Here is a 14,071-nt window from a genome sequence, read left to right as displayed (position 1 = left end):
AATTCTTTCTCTCTCCTTTCTGGTGCCTTTTTGTCTTTTTTTTTTTTTTCATTCTACCTGGTTACATGGAGATCTTTCTTGCAGGTTTGGTTGTATAGAAGATCTTCTGCCAGTTTCCAGTTGCTTTTCTGTGAGCATTGTTCCACATGTAGATGTATTTCTGATGTGTTTGTGTGGGGAGTTAAGCTCCACATCCTCCTACTCCACCATCTTGATCTCCCTCCTTACTTCATTTTTAGTCACTAATGGGTCATAGGCACCTGTAGGACACTGCAGCTTCTCGTGCCTTGGAATCAGATTGGATGTCACTACCCTCGTTTTCTGTTCCACATTGATATTCATACAGTACTTGCTTTTTTTTTCCTTTTGGCTGCGTTGGGTCTTCATTGCTGTGTGCGGGCTTTCTTTAGCTGTGGTGAGTAGGAACTACTCTTTGTTGTGGTGCGCGGGCTTCTCATTGGGGTGGTTTCTTTTGTTACGGAGCATGGGTTCTAGGCACGTGGGCTTCAGTAGTTGTGGCTTGCGGGCTCTAGAGCACAGGCTCAGTAGTTGTGGTGCACAGGCTTAGTTGCTCTGTGGCATGCGGGATCTTCCCGGACCAGGGATCGAACCCATGTCTCCTGCATTGGCAGGCGGATTCTTAACCACAGTGCCACCAGGGAAGTCCCACAATACTTGCTTTTTATCATGGCTGTGGAAAACCTAGCCTCACAAAAATCTAAAGTCATTGAAAGGATTGTAGTACAGTCTTATGTTGTGAGTATGAACTATTTCATTCTTACTTCATGTAGTATCTGAAAGATGTTGAGTTTCTCTGAGTTTACTCTCTTTAAATTTTTAAATCTCCTGAGATACCCCTTTGAGTTCACTGTGGTGCCCTGGGGCACCTTGGCACACAGTTTGGGAATTACCACTTTAAGTGATTTGCTCAGGGAAATACAGGTAGAAGGAGGCAGAGCCAGAATTTAAACTTTAATATTTTGACTCCAAGTCTTGTTGTTAAACCATTTTTAGGGCCTTTCCTATGAGATCATGTTTCCCTTGCCACTCAAATTTTCATTTGAATTCAAGGTTCAACAAGGAAAATAATGACCCACTCGAAGTCTTTAAAACAGAGGAAATTTATTATGGAGAATTACATTGGTGATAGAAGAGATGAGAAGCCCAGGGGACAGTGAGGCAACTCAGATACGAGCAACCACAGGAAGCCAGGCTCACTCCCATATCTGCAGGATCAATGGGAAAGATAGTGTTATAGGGACCCAGAAGCTAAGGTTGGCAGCTGAACCCACAATGGAGATGCAGCCACTGCCAGAGACATCTCAGGATGGAGAAAGAGAGGGGAGGAAGTATCCTGATTTCTTCATTTCTCCTGCCCCGAGTCTTCCCACCAGTGCCTCTGATTGGACAAATCTACCTAGAAGCCAGAGAGCAAGGGAACCTGGGAAATGTAGTCCCTTATGGTATGGAGCATAGTATGAGGGGGAGAGAATGGATCTGAGCAAACAGGCAATTGACTGGCATTGCAAAATGTTGTGTATACACTTTATTCATTCTGTAATTCCTTTAACAAATGTTTATTGAGGACCTGCTAGGTGCCAGGTATCATGATAGATGCCATAATGAGCAAAACAGACCAGATCACTGCTCATAAGGGGATCAAAGACCAACATAGGAGAAGGAGAATAAACACGAACTATCTGAAGTGTGTTAAGTGCAATGAAGGAAACTATCACAGTGCTGTGAGAGAGCTAGTGATTTAGGGGAAGGGGCAACCTCCCACTATTTTAAGTCTAGTTAATTGACTATATGTGTGTGTGTGTGTAGAAAACTTGTGTTCAGGAGAGGACAGAATATTTATACCTAGAAAAAGTTTAGAAAAAAGATATCGACTCATTCATACTTAACATCTGGATTATAGGGCTTTATTGTCTCAAAGCTGTGTGTGATTGTGTGTCACAGATTGTGTGTGTGTGTGTGAGAGAGAGAGAGAGAGGCAGAGAGAACAGTACAAAGGAAGACGCTTAGAAAAACATTCTAAGGAGCCAGAGGGCTCACAGCAGCTAATCTCCATCATGCTTTCCAGGCCCCACCCCCCTTCCTTCTCATCATAACTTGTGATCTTAGAGGCATGAAAGAATTTGAGCCCCTCCCCCAGCCTGACCATCTCTGTTGGCCGCTCAGCCGGGCTGCACCTCAAATCCAGCTGGGAGCGCAAACCCCAGGGCCACGCAAGAGGTGGTGGGCTCGCAGACAGGTTCCTCACCCAGTGGCCATGGGCGACAGCAGTGGGCAGCCTGGCATCCACACCTACAAATCCCTCGCTGAGGAGGGCCCCTTCGGCTCTGTGGAGCCGCCCAAAAGACCCACAGGGAGCCTGGTCATGCACAGCATGGCCATGTTCGGCCGGGAGTTTTGCTACGCGGTGGAGGCGGCCTACGTGACCCCAGTCCTGCTTAGCGTGGGCCTGCCCAGGAGTCTCTACAGCATGGTGTGGCTCCTGAGCCCTGTCCTGGGATTCCTGCTGCAGCCCGTGGTGGGACTGGCCAGCGACCACTGCCGGGCCCGGTGGGGACGGCGGAGACCCTACATCCTCACGCTGGGCATCGTGATGCTGCTGGGCATGGCCCTGTACCTTAACGGGGACGCTATCGTGTCAGGTCAGTGGGCAGCACAGGTGGGCAGGCTGGGAGAAGGGTCCTGTGACGCAGCTCGCTGAAGGGAGAATGCAGATTTCTTACGCCACAGTCAGAAATCGGTTAAAACTGATTCTCTCTCCTAAGTTACACTGAGTTTTCACCTTTGAGTGACCCAAATTCTGTGGTTAGGTACCTTTACTTTTAGAAACATCAGGATACATTATTTTTCAATTGTGAGAATTTGAAAATAGGATTATATTTTTACCTATTTTATATTAAATTCCATATTTTTACATGTTTATCAGTTACGGGTTTTTTTTTGTGCCCGTTATACCTTATTTAGTACTTTCTCAAATTAACCAGCTGCCAAATGGCTCCATACATTTTTACAATACATGTAACTTTATGTCCAGATGAGAGTTAATTATGTTCACAGCTTTCTGTGGAGTCTTTTAATAGGTACAGGGCATCAGCCTGGTAGCTCGAGGGGACATTTTTTCACTGCAAATTGTGGACATAAACCTGACGGTGAGCACTTTTTCTAGCCATTAATCAGCCACCACCAATTAGTCAGTAATTGGTGGTAGTACATATTGCATTGAGAAAAGAATCGTTAAACTTAAAAATAGCACACATTTTTAGAGCATTAACTCTCAGCCTAGCAGAATGGATGATAATGAGACAGGATAATCAGTTATCACTTCTGTATATTTAAAAGAGGGCATAAATCTATAAATGTAGGGTATTTCTGGAAGAAATTACAAAAAACCTGAAAAGAATTGTTGCCAATAGGGAAGGAGTACTAAAGGGCTGGGGTGAGAGGGGGAGGGTAGGCTTATTTTTCACTTATTTTTTTACTGTATTTTTAAAAACAGGTACATACAGGGAGATCAGCTCGGTGCTTTGTGACCACCTAGAGGGGTGGGATAGGGAGGGTAGCAGGGAGACGCAAGAGGGAGGGGATATGGGGTTATACATATGCATATAGCTGATTCACTTTGTTATACAGCAGAAACTAACACAACACTGTAAAGCAGTTATACTCCAATAAAGATGTTAAAAATAACAGGTGCATATATTACATACTAGGTTTAAAAAATAAACTGAATGCAAGGGAAATAGTTGTGAGTGAGTCAGTGAACTGTGGCATAGCCATAGGATGAATATTATTTAGCTGTTAACACTGTGAGGTTGCTCTTCATCACCTGAAATGCTCATGTAAAACACGATCCCGTCCCCAACTCCCGGGCCACGGACCGGTACTGGTCCATGGCCTGTCGAGAACCGGGCCGCACAGCAGGAGGTGAGCAGGGGGGCCAGTGAGTGAAGTTTCATCTGCCGCTCCCCGTGGCTCCCGTGACCCCCCCGAACCATCCCTCCCCATCGCTGGCATTACCGCCTGAACTGTCTCCACCCCCCACTCCCAGTCGTGGAAAAATTGTCATCCATGGAACCGGCCCCTGGGGCCAGCCTGCAGCATTAGCCTCAGTGGGGGGCTGTTAGAGGCCCCACCTCCCACCTACTGATGACTCACAGGAGATTCACAGAAGGTGGAGCCCAACAATCTGTTTTAACAAGTCGTCCAGGTGGTGGTTAAGCACGCTGAAGTTTGAGAAGCACTGCCTAAGGGCACAGGTGCACACCTCTCTACAGTAGTGTGTAAAGGGATGTCTGAAGGATGACCAGATCTAGGGGCTGGGATCTAGAAGCATCTCCCCAGCTTTTCTATATGGTTGGAATGGTTTATAATCAGCATGTATAATTTTTTAGACAGCTTTATTTAAAGAGATGATTCACATACCATAAAGCTCACCATCTAAAAGTCTACAACTCAGTGCTTTTTCATATGTTCTCAAGGTTGCATAACCACCATCACTATCTAATTACCCAACACTTTCGTCCCCCAGACCAGAAAGAAACCTGGTAACTGTTAGCAGTCACTCCCCGTTTCCTTCTCCCTGACAGTCCTAGGCAACTGCTCAGGCTACTTTCTGTCTCTAGAGAGCTGCCTTTTCTGGACATTGACTGCATCATTTTTAAAACTTGAGAAAATAATGGAGCTATTTCTTATTTGGAAAAGCAAAGCAAAATGAAAGTAAAGGGAAATAATTTGATGACAGGAAGTCTGGGTGGAAATAGAAACGCGGATCATTCTAAACCAGGACTTAGGAGACCAATGTTTGTTTCTCTTTTAGCTTTGATTGCTGACCCAAGGAAGAAGCTGATTTGGGCCATCAGCGTCACCATGATAGGTGTGGTTCTCTTTGATTTTGCTGCTGACTTCATTGATGGGCCTATCAAAGCTTACTTATTTGATGTCTGCACCCATCGAGATAAGGAAAGGGGCCTCCACTACCATGCCCTCTTCACAGGTAGGGAAATATTCCAGAAAGTCTATCCTTCAGCTCCCCAGATAGGGAGGCCCTTCCACTGAAGCCATCCAGTGTCTCAGCACTCAGACTTTTTCAATGAATGGATCCGTTGATGGACTGCTCCCATCACGCGGGCTCTGTCTTCCAGTGCATTTCTCTTGTGACCAGGCTGTGGGGTTTTTGCAAAGGAAGTTTATACAAGAGCTTTCTGAAGAGCCATTTGTGGAGACCTTTACAACTAAAATGAAAAGAGGCCTTGTAGACTTGACTTTATTCTTTGTTTTGTTTTATTTTTGAATCAGTAATATGTAGCATCAGCATTACTTAGGAGCTTGTTAAAAATGCAACTTCTTGGGAGCCTCCTCCAGTTATTTTGATTCAGTAGGTTTGAGGTGAGGCCTAGAAATTTGCATTTTTGCTGACTACCCCAGATGATTCTGTGGCAAGTATCCCAAGAATCACATTTAAAAACAAAAATAGAAACAAACCAAGCAAATAAAAAGCCCCAAGTCTTAGAGGTTTCTTAGTTGTATAAAGAGTTGGCATTTCCTCAGCCTCCTGGTTTGGAGAAGGCCATGCCAGGAGGACACGGGGGGCTCTCTCCATTTCTTGGGGCCATTGCCGGCTTCCTTTGGTTGCTGTTGGGTCCTTGATTTAGAGCAATGCTGCTGAATTCAGCATGAATTTATAGAGCTCCAGTTAGGACTTTTCTAGGACTGGGGTGTCATGCACAAGATGACAGCATGATCCTGGCCTGGGAGCGTTTCTGTGTCTACTCGTGGGGACTCTATTTGATTGTCTTCATCGCCCAGCCAATGTATTTTATGTTTTGACATATTCTGTCTCCTCCCACGGCCAGGTAGGTCCCATGAGAAGCAAAATCTTGAGTTTTGTCCAGTTTGTGTCTCCGCAGCCCAGAGCGGCACCTGCACGGAAGCCGTTGGCTCAGTAATTTGTTGTTAGAGCAAATATTTGGTTGGTGAGCCCTGGAAGGATGGGGCTCCCCAGCAGAGGGTATTTCCTCCGTGCTCCAGGGCAGACAGAGAGCAAGAGTCCAGCCTGTCTGTGGGGCCCCCGAGCCCCCTGTCTACAGCTAGAAGGTCCCAGAATAGAGATTCAAACTGCATCTTCCTAACTGAAATCCCACAGTTCCTGCTGCTTTATCATAATCTGCAAATTAATTACAGCAACATCATGGGAGACTTCTTGGCTTTTGAACCTGACACATTGACAGTCTTATTGCTCTAAGTACTTTGGGCAATATGGCCACTCCTTCCCGGCTTATATCAGTGTTAGTCTTGGCCAAACAATCTCTGCTTTGCTGCCTCTGTGTTAGAAGACTGAGCCCTGTATTTTGGGAACTTTTCCAAGGTTAACGCATGGTAGTATTTCTATTGAGTTCGATAAAATGTCTTGAAGTTTTCTACTGATATTAGCGTATAGTGGTCTCAAGCAAACGTGACCTGGGTTTAGGCTTTCACTGTATCTTTCGTACTTATGCTTTAACTGATTTTCCAGTCTCTAATTTCTTCCTATTCCAACTGAAGCAACACGTAGCTTTGACTTCATATTCCTAAAAGACAGCTATGACCAGGGCACTTTCCTGTTCAATGACCTGCAGTGGCTCCTGTTGACAAATTGTGAAATTAATCGACAGTCAGTCTAAGAAAGAAATAGAGAATTTTAGTCAAGCCAACCTGAAGATTATAAACCAGGAGACAGTCTCTCAGAGAGCTCGAAAACTGTTCCTCCCATCAGAGGTCAAAACACAGATTTGAGACAAAGGATTATACATCAAATGACATATTGACAGTTTACATAGTCCAGATCTGCACATACAAGGTGAGTAGTGGGTCATCGTGACCACTTACAGGATTAAGAAAGGAATGTTATTTCCTAAGGGGTTACCTTGCTGGTGCCAAGAGAAAATTGCTCCTTATCGAGCAAGTATTCCTGTGTCTCATACAGCAGTCTGGTTAATGTATAATACAGATGCATGATGCACACTAAAGGGGAGGATGGAGGCCCAAACGGGCAGAGAGAACATTTTATGTTTACATTTTTCTCGTCTTGCCATAAAATATGAATTTTATTTCATCACTCCCCATTTGTCTACTGAATCAAGATCAAATTCCTGGACAGGGTTCAAACTCCCCACAATCTGTTCCCACCCTACCCTTCAAGCTTTGTTTCCCATTACTCCCGCCACGTCCTCTGTGCTCTGAGCAGTTTCCCAGCGTGTTCCCAGGGGCAGAATCCAGGACTGTTTTACTCACTGTATCCCTGTACCGCCACCACTGCTTGGCATATTGTAGGTACTCAAAGTGAATATTAATGGAACAAACCAAGGAGACTGCCCTTTCCTTTCCAGCTTCTGGGGCTTTACTCACGCTGAAATTCCCTTCCCCCTCTTCTCCCTTTGGAAATCAAAGCTGCTTAGAAACTTTCTTCTACCCACTTCCTAGAGAGAAGGCCCCTCCATTCTCTTCCAAATTGCAGGCAAACTTAATTTCTAATTTGGTCAGAGGCTCCACCCACAGCATAATCAAAGCACAAAAGTTCATCAGGTATCAGTGAAATGGATAATTCCAGCAGGAAGAGACAGTGGAGGTTACAGTTCACCATACACATATCCTGAATTTTACTTCCCTTGTGGCCTATGTGGTCTGCTTGGGCTGCCATAACTGAATACCACAGACTGGGGGGCTTAAAGTACAGAAATTATGTTCTCGCAGTTCTAGAGGCTGGAAGGCCAAGATCAAGGTGCCAGGAGGGTTGGTTTCTGGTGAGATCTGTCTTCTTGGCTCGCTCCCGGCCATCTGCTCGCTGTGGTCTCACACGGCCTTTCCTCTGTGCGTGCACTCCTGGTACCTCTTCTTCCTCTTATCGGGACCCCAGTCCTATGGATTAAGGCCCCACTCTTATGACCTCATTTAACCTTAATTATCTCCTTAAAGGCCCTGTCTCCAAATGTGGTCACTTTGGGGGTTAGGGCTTCAACATATGTCTTTTAATGAAGAAAACAAAAGCTTTCCTAGAACCCCACAGACTTCTGCTTGTTTCTCATGGGGCAGAATTAGGTCACATGAACACCGAGGGGCCTGGGAGGTTGAAAAAAAGAGAGGGTGTTTTGGGGGGTGGGGAGCATATCCCTGAATCAAATTGGGGTTCTGTTAGCCAGGAGGAAGGGGTAATTATTAATACTGAATAGGCCCAAACTAGTAGCTACCACAGAGAATACAAACACAGTTGAGTATTAGCCTCATGAGAACAATTAAAGACCAAGACTATTGTAAGGAAGTGACAGCCAGAGCGTCCCAATCCCAGTCTCTTAGTGAATAATGAAGAGGTAATTGCATTTTAAAGTTATGCTCATATTCACAGTTTTACCGGATCACATTTGTTACATTCACATTCTCTCCTCACTGTGGATTTATCCATCTCTTCTACAAGATTTGTAAAAACATGAAGATTCACCTGCAAACTCCCATGGCTTCCAACTCATTGCCTTGCCATTAGCAGACACTCAGAAGTGTTAGCTATTTAAAAAGAGACTCTAGGTTTTATAACCCTGCTTGTATTTCGGGCAGTTTTACAAATCGCAGCGATCAGATGAATAGGCTCATTTAGTCACCTTGCTTTGTCTCTTGACCAACATGAACTCTGGACCTCAGTCAACTGTCTCTGGCTATAGGGGGACCCCCGAGGGTGTGCGGATGGCTCAAAGCAAGTTCTATCCTCTACTAGAAAAAAACAACTTAAAATACCTTCCTCCTATAAAACAGAAAGTCTCACCTTATTTAAAGTTTAGATTCTAAAGTCCCTGCTTAAGTGATAATCACAGAGAGTCCACATTATTTGTAAACACCTCTCAGATCATTTCTAAAATACAGTATACCTTGATTTATGTATATAGATCTGCATAGTGATGGATACAGGTAAATATATCTGCAGATTCATCTCCTCTTTAGTGTTTACTTCTGGACATGGACTCGATTAACAGAATAACAGATAGGACAACCCATATTATTTAAAATGTTCTTTTTATCTTTCTTGCTCTCTCTCTCTCTCCCTCTTTTAAAAGTGTGAATAGTTGAATTCTGTTGAGTTAAACATGGATGTGTGACCCCACTGTGGTGTCCTTGCTCTGAATGGTAGACCGCATTAAAAAATGGAGAGAAAAATAATGAGCAGTACATTATCACTTTGCTTAGTCTTTGCATACATTGCAGACCTCCCGAATTTACATGAACTTGGCAAAGAGATGTCTATAACATTCTGCTTGAAACAAGCATTTTACAATAAAGTCATGTTCAGTTTTAGGGCCCATTTTGATTTTCATCATCAGCAAGATATCATTTACCTGAGGAATCCAATCATTCGAGTAAATTGAAATTCGTTTTTATTTATTTCAGAGCTGTAGTCCAGGCCCAACAATTCCAAATGCTTTGTGAGTAAGTGTCAAAGGGTTCACTGCCAAAATATTTTCCAGCATATTTCTTTTTTTTTTTTTTTTTTGCGGTACGCGGGCCTCTCACTGTTGTGGCCTCTCCTATTGTGGAGCACAGGCTCCGGACGCGCAGGCTCAGCGGCCATGGCTCACGGGTCCAGCCGCTCCGCGGCATGTGGGATCTTCCCGGACCGGGGCACGAACCCGTGTCCCCTGCATCGGCAGGCGGACTCTCGACCACTGTGCCACCAGGGAAGCCCTCCAGCATATTTCTGACTTTTTTTTTTTTTTTTTAAGAAAAGACCCTACCTACTGGCTTCCAGAAGGAAATTTTAGTCCTCCAGCTTCTTCTGTCTCTTATGTTTAAGGGTAACTCTATCTGCCCTCCATCCCTGGCAAATGTGGTAGATATGCTGTGTTTAGTGGATCCACCCTCATCCCTTCACCCCATGCCTTCACCTTTGGGTGCCTCTGAGGCTGTGGAACCCACACTCACCAGAAGGAGATTCCTCCCTTGTGTCAGAATGCTTCTAACCAAGCCTGTGTTGCTAGATTAACCCAAGGCCTTGCTCTCCTTAGCAGCGGGCTCCATCCCGCCAGAGGAGGCTGGGGCCAGACATGCTGGTAAAGGCCGTCCCAGGTCACATCCTGGCTCCTACTCTGCTGAATCGCTGTAGTATTTCTGAACTTTTGTTTCTTCACAGCGGTGTGAATCTCTACACAATGCTAGTTATTAATATCCTGGCAAGCGGTCCCAGGTCCAGAGCAAGGAACCATTTAAAAGGATTCAACACCAAATGTTTATATGTATTAGATTTCCTCCATTCCCGCCGGACCTGTGAAAGTTTTATTTGTATATAATGACTCAGTGAGAAACTTGCCCCATGTACATCTTTGGAAGAAGAATGGGTAACTTCTTAGGCTCAGCTTCTTTTGTTTTTTTCTGTTTCTTTAATACTTCAAAGTATGCATGAAAATGCTAGTGAAACAAATGCTCAGATTAGAAATAATTACGAACTAACAGAACGAGTCCTAAAAATAAATTTCAGATATGGGCCCCTTTGACCAAACCTATACAGGTGGAAAGAAGCCACGTTTCACGTTAGAGTCGGTTTTAACTTCTCCTTTCGGCCTCATTGCTGCATGAGTGGATTTCTTTCATCAGCTGAGTTCCCTTTGAAGTTTCTGCCCCTGGTGAACTTTCATATCGCCTCACTCAGGCAGCTTGGAAAGGATGTGGGCAGAGCAGAAGCCAGGATACAGGAACTTCAGCTTTGAGGGTGACGTGAATAACTTAGGGCAAAACGGTTAATGCCTCCAAACTGCCATTTCTTTTCCCATTTCAGCACCTACCTCTCAAAGAATCTCAAAGGCAGGTTAGAGAAGGGAGCCCCTGAGGGCATTTTTCGCTGACTGCGTTGTCTGCCAGAAATCTTTCCCCAGATACCAATTGGCCAGCTTGGTTTGCTTTCACTCTTTGTTACAATCTGGTCGCATAGCCCCTCCTCAGTGATGTGTTCCTGATTACCTGATAATATATTATTTGTTCATTTGTTTGTTGTTTATTGTCTGCCTCGATAGCCAACGTATAAGCTCTCTGAAGACAGGAATATTATCTTTCCTGTTTGTTGCTGTATCACCAGTGCTTAGAGTAGTTCTGGGAATATGCTGAAGAAATATTGATGAGACCAGTATTCTATTTTAACATCCTCATTTTACCTATGAGGAAGCTGTGTTGCCAAGAGTGTAAGTGACTAACCCAAGGTCACAGAGCTGAGTAGCGGTAGACTAGACTAGGGGCAGAAGCCAACCAGCCAGCCAGCCAGCCAACCAGAGACCTGGGTCATGCTTTTGTTTGGATTCACCTCAAAGCTGAGCCCCAGAGAAGGTCTGTATGCACATAGCTTATTGGGGAAAGGATTCCAGAGATTGAGACTGAGAGAACGGGGGGAGTGGAGCAGGCCAATACAGGAAGCATTACAGAGTTGGCCTTTGTTCTCAGTGGCTGCCTCTATCTCACCAGGACCCTCCAGAGAGCCTTATGAAGTACATCTCAGAACTCTCCAGCTGGGAGGATCAAGTTGGGGAGATGAATGCATTGGCTCCAGTCTCCACTGGCCAAGGGTGCTCCCGTGGGTTTTAACCTCCCTTGTGTGGGTGCTGCCCCACCTGAGTGTGGGTTCCCTCAGGCAAGGTACCTGAGCAAAGAGGGCCAAGGCTAGCTTAGAACTGGTCACCGCAGCGGCTGCTGGAGAAAGGACTGGGATGGGGGTACCGAGAGGCCCTGCCGTGTCCACAAGGGCTGCCTGATTCAGCCCATGACTTAGTCCTGAGCTTTCTTACTCTAGCGTAGGTGCTCCATGCTGTTTGGTCACCATTAGTAGGAGTTAAAGCATTTTGCAAAGTGCTCAACAATTTACCTTACAGTAAAACGAGCTGTTGCAACTCAGAACTGGAATATTAGTTCTGCAGACTTAAAGAAAACTCATGGAAGCCACAAATGGCTCCAGAATCGGGCCCATTAATGACTTGACTATTTCTAATCTTTAAGCAAGAACAGGAGTCAGATTTTACATGTCACGTCAGAAAATGAGAAGTTTCAAGAACCTTCTCTGAATTAGGGTAGCAGTAGTCATTCATAGAGTCAAATCAAGAAACTTGCCTTTAGAAAATGTTGAGATAAGGTGAATGCTTTTATGGGAACCATTATTGCATTAGACATGTCAGCAGCTTTCACAGGAGCACAAAATGCGGTCTCAGTGCTCTTACCCTCTGTGGCAAACACTCCCCCAGTTCTCTGCGTGCGTGTGTTTGATTAAGGAGTATATGATTCTCGCATTGCTTTGCTGCAGATTTTTTAGCCTACAGTATAACCGCTGCTCAGTAGTGGAAGATGTTGGGTGAATCTTCATGTCTGAAATGGGTGTGATTCCCAAACCCCAAACTTAATTTAATTGCGTCTGTGTTAAGCCCCATTGGCACAGGATGGAGAAAACTTAGTGTCAGTCCCTTTGGAATATTCTCCCACCCCTTTCCCCAAGGGTTGCATCTAAATTCTGAGAGCTTAGAGTAGAAAGGTTTCAGGGCAGGGAGGATCTGGATTTTAGCATCATGTATTCACACTGGCATTTACTGGGCTGTCCCTGGTCCCCCGGTGTCTCAGTGGTCAGACTCAACTGGTCACAGTTGCATTCGCTCTCATCCTTGTCTGCAGGGCCCCTTCAGAACCCGGGGATTCTCAGCTCCCTCCACCCCCAATGCCATTCTGCTCTTCCCACGCCGGCCCGTGTGAGGGGAGCTCTGTGACCTGCAAACTCTCCGTGCTCTGATTTCCTTGTCTCTAAAATAGAGATAAAAATACAGTTGATCCTCCCTATTCATGGATTCTGTATTTGTGAAGTCATCTGCTCACTAAAATTTATTTTTGCCGTCACAATCAATACTTGTAGCTTGTTTGAGATCACTGCAGGCATCTGCAGAGTGGAGGAGAAAAATTTTGAGTCATCCCATGTGCTTGTTCCCGGCTGTGGTTGATCAAGGTGACACTCTGACTTCTTGTTTTGATTCTCACACTGTAAACAGATGTCCCTTTACTGGAATATTTAGTGGCAATTTTTGTCTTTGCATTTTTTTTGGTGATTTCACTATTTACAGCGGCCCTAAATGTGGTGCTGAAAGCACTGTCTCGGATTCATAAGTGCAAGAACGTTGTGATGTGTCTTATGGAGAGAATATGTTTAATAAGTTTTGGTCAGGTGTGGGTTATAGTGTTGTTAGCCATGGGTTCCATGTTAACGAAACAACTGTATATTAAATAAGATATCTTTAAGCAGAAACACACGTAAAACAAGGTTATATGTTGATCAGTTGATGAAAACGAGACTAGAGGCTCACATGGAACTTAACACTGTATTTCCCCTCAGAGCAGTGGTTTACTATTCACGAATTCAGGCCTTGTGGAGACTTTCTAGAACGTAACTACCACTAATAATAGGAATCAGTGGTAGTACCTTCCTCAAAGGGTTGTTCTGAGGATTGTATGAGTCGTAAATGTCAAGCACCTAGAACAGAGCCTGACACACAAGCTCATCTATCTCCATCCACCGCATAGCCATTTCTTTCTTGAGGTCTTAATATCCCCCTGGGGTCTTCCCAGGAAATAAAGTATTGGTCCCTTCTGCCCTTGGATCCCCCAAGCTACCTGGAGGAAGGAGGTTCTGAGGAGGTTCCCCACCTCCCATCCTCCCACCCCAGCTAAGCCCAAGGAGGAAGGAGCACAGCCACCACTGCCTTAGGGATTCGCCAATATAGGCACACCCATCATGAATGCCCTGCCTACCCTGGGAAGGCTTGTGTTTTTTTTGTTTAATTTTTAAAAATTATTTTATTTATTTTTTGATGGGGAAGAAATAGTGACTTTATTCAGAAGCCAGCAACCCAAGAAGATGGTTCCTAGAGAACCGTCTTAATTCGGGGTAGAATTTGGGCTTCTTTTGTGCGAAGGGAAAAGGGGAAGTGGGAAGATTTGGGATTAGAGGGTGAAGGCAGATTGGAGCCACCTGGCCTTCAAGGAAGCATAGCGTTTCTTTATTCTTCTGCTTGCTCAGCAG

General features: G+C 44.9%; 1 protein-coding gene across 2 annotated transcripts in view; it reads left to right on the top strand.

Annotated features, from left to right (window-relative positions):
- Positions 1–2,225: 2,225 nt before the first annotated feature.
- SLC45A2 (solute carrier family 45 member 2) overlaps positions 2,226–14,071 on the top strand; it is a 31,944-nt gene continuing 20,098 nt past the window's right edge. Inside the window, exons 1-2 of one of the 2 annotated variants that reach the window (XM_065874959.1) lie at positions 2,276–2,660; positions 4,835–5,011. In XM_065874959.1, the coding sequence (XP_065731031.1) occupies positions 2,276–2,660; positions 4,835–5,011 (562 nt within the window). Of the gene's footprint in view, positions 2,661–4,834; positions 5,012–14,071 lie in introns of both variants that reach the window. The other variant, XM_065874960.1, reaches the window with a different exon arrangement.

The sequence above is a fragment of the Phocoena phocoena genome, chromosome 3 (genome assembly GCF_963924675.1).
Source record: "Phocoena phocoena chromosome 3, mPhoPho1.1, whole genome shotgun sequence".
NCBI classification, from domain to species: Eukaryota; Metazoa; Chordata; class Mammalia; order Artiodactyla; family Phocoenidae; genus Phocoena; species Phocoena phocoena.
Note: the sequence above shows the minus strand (reverse complement) of the source record. Positions and strands in the feature narration are given on the sequence as shown.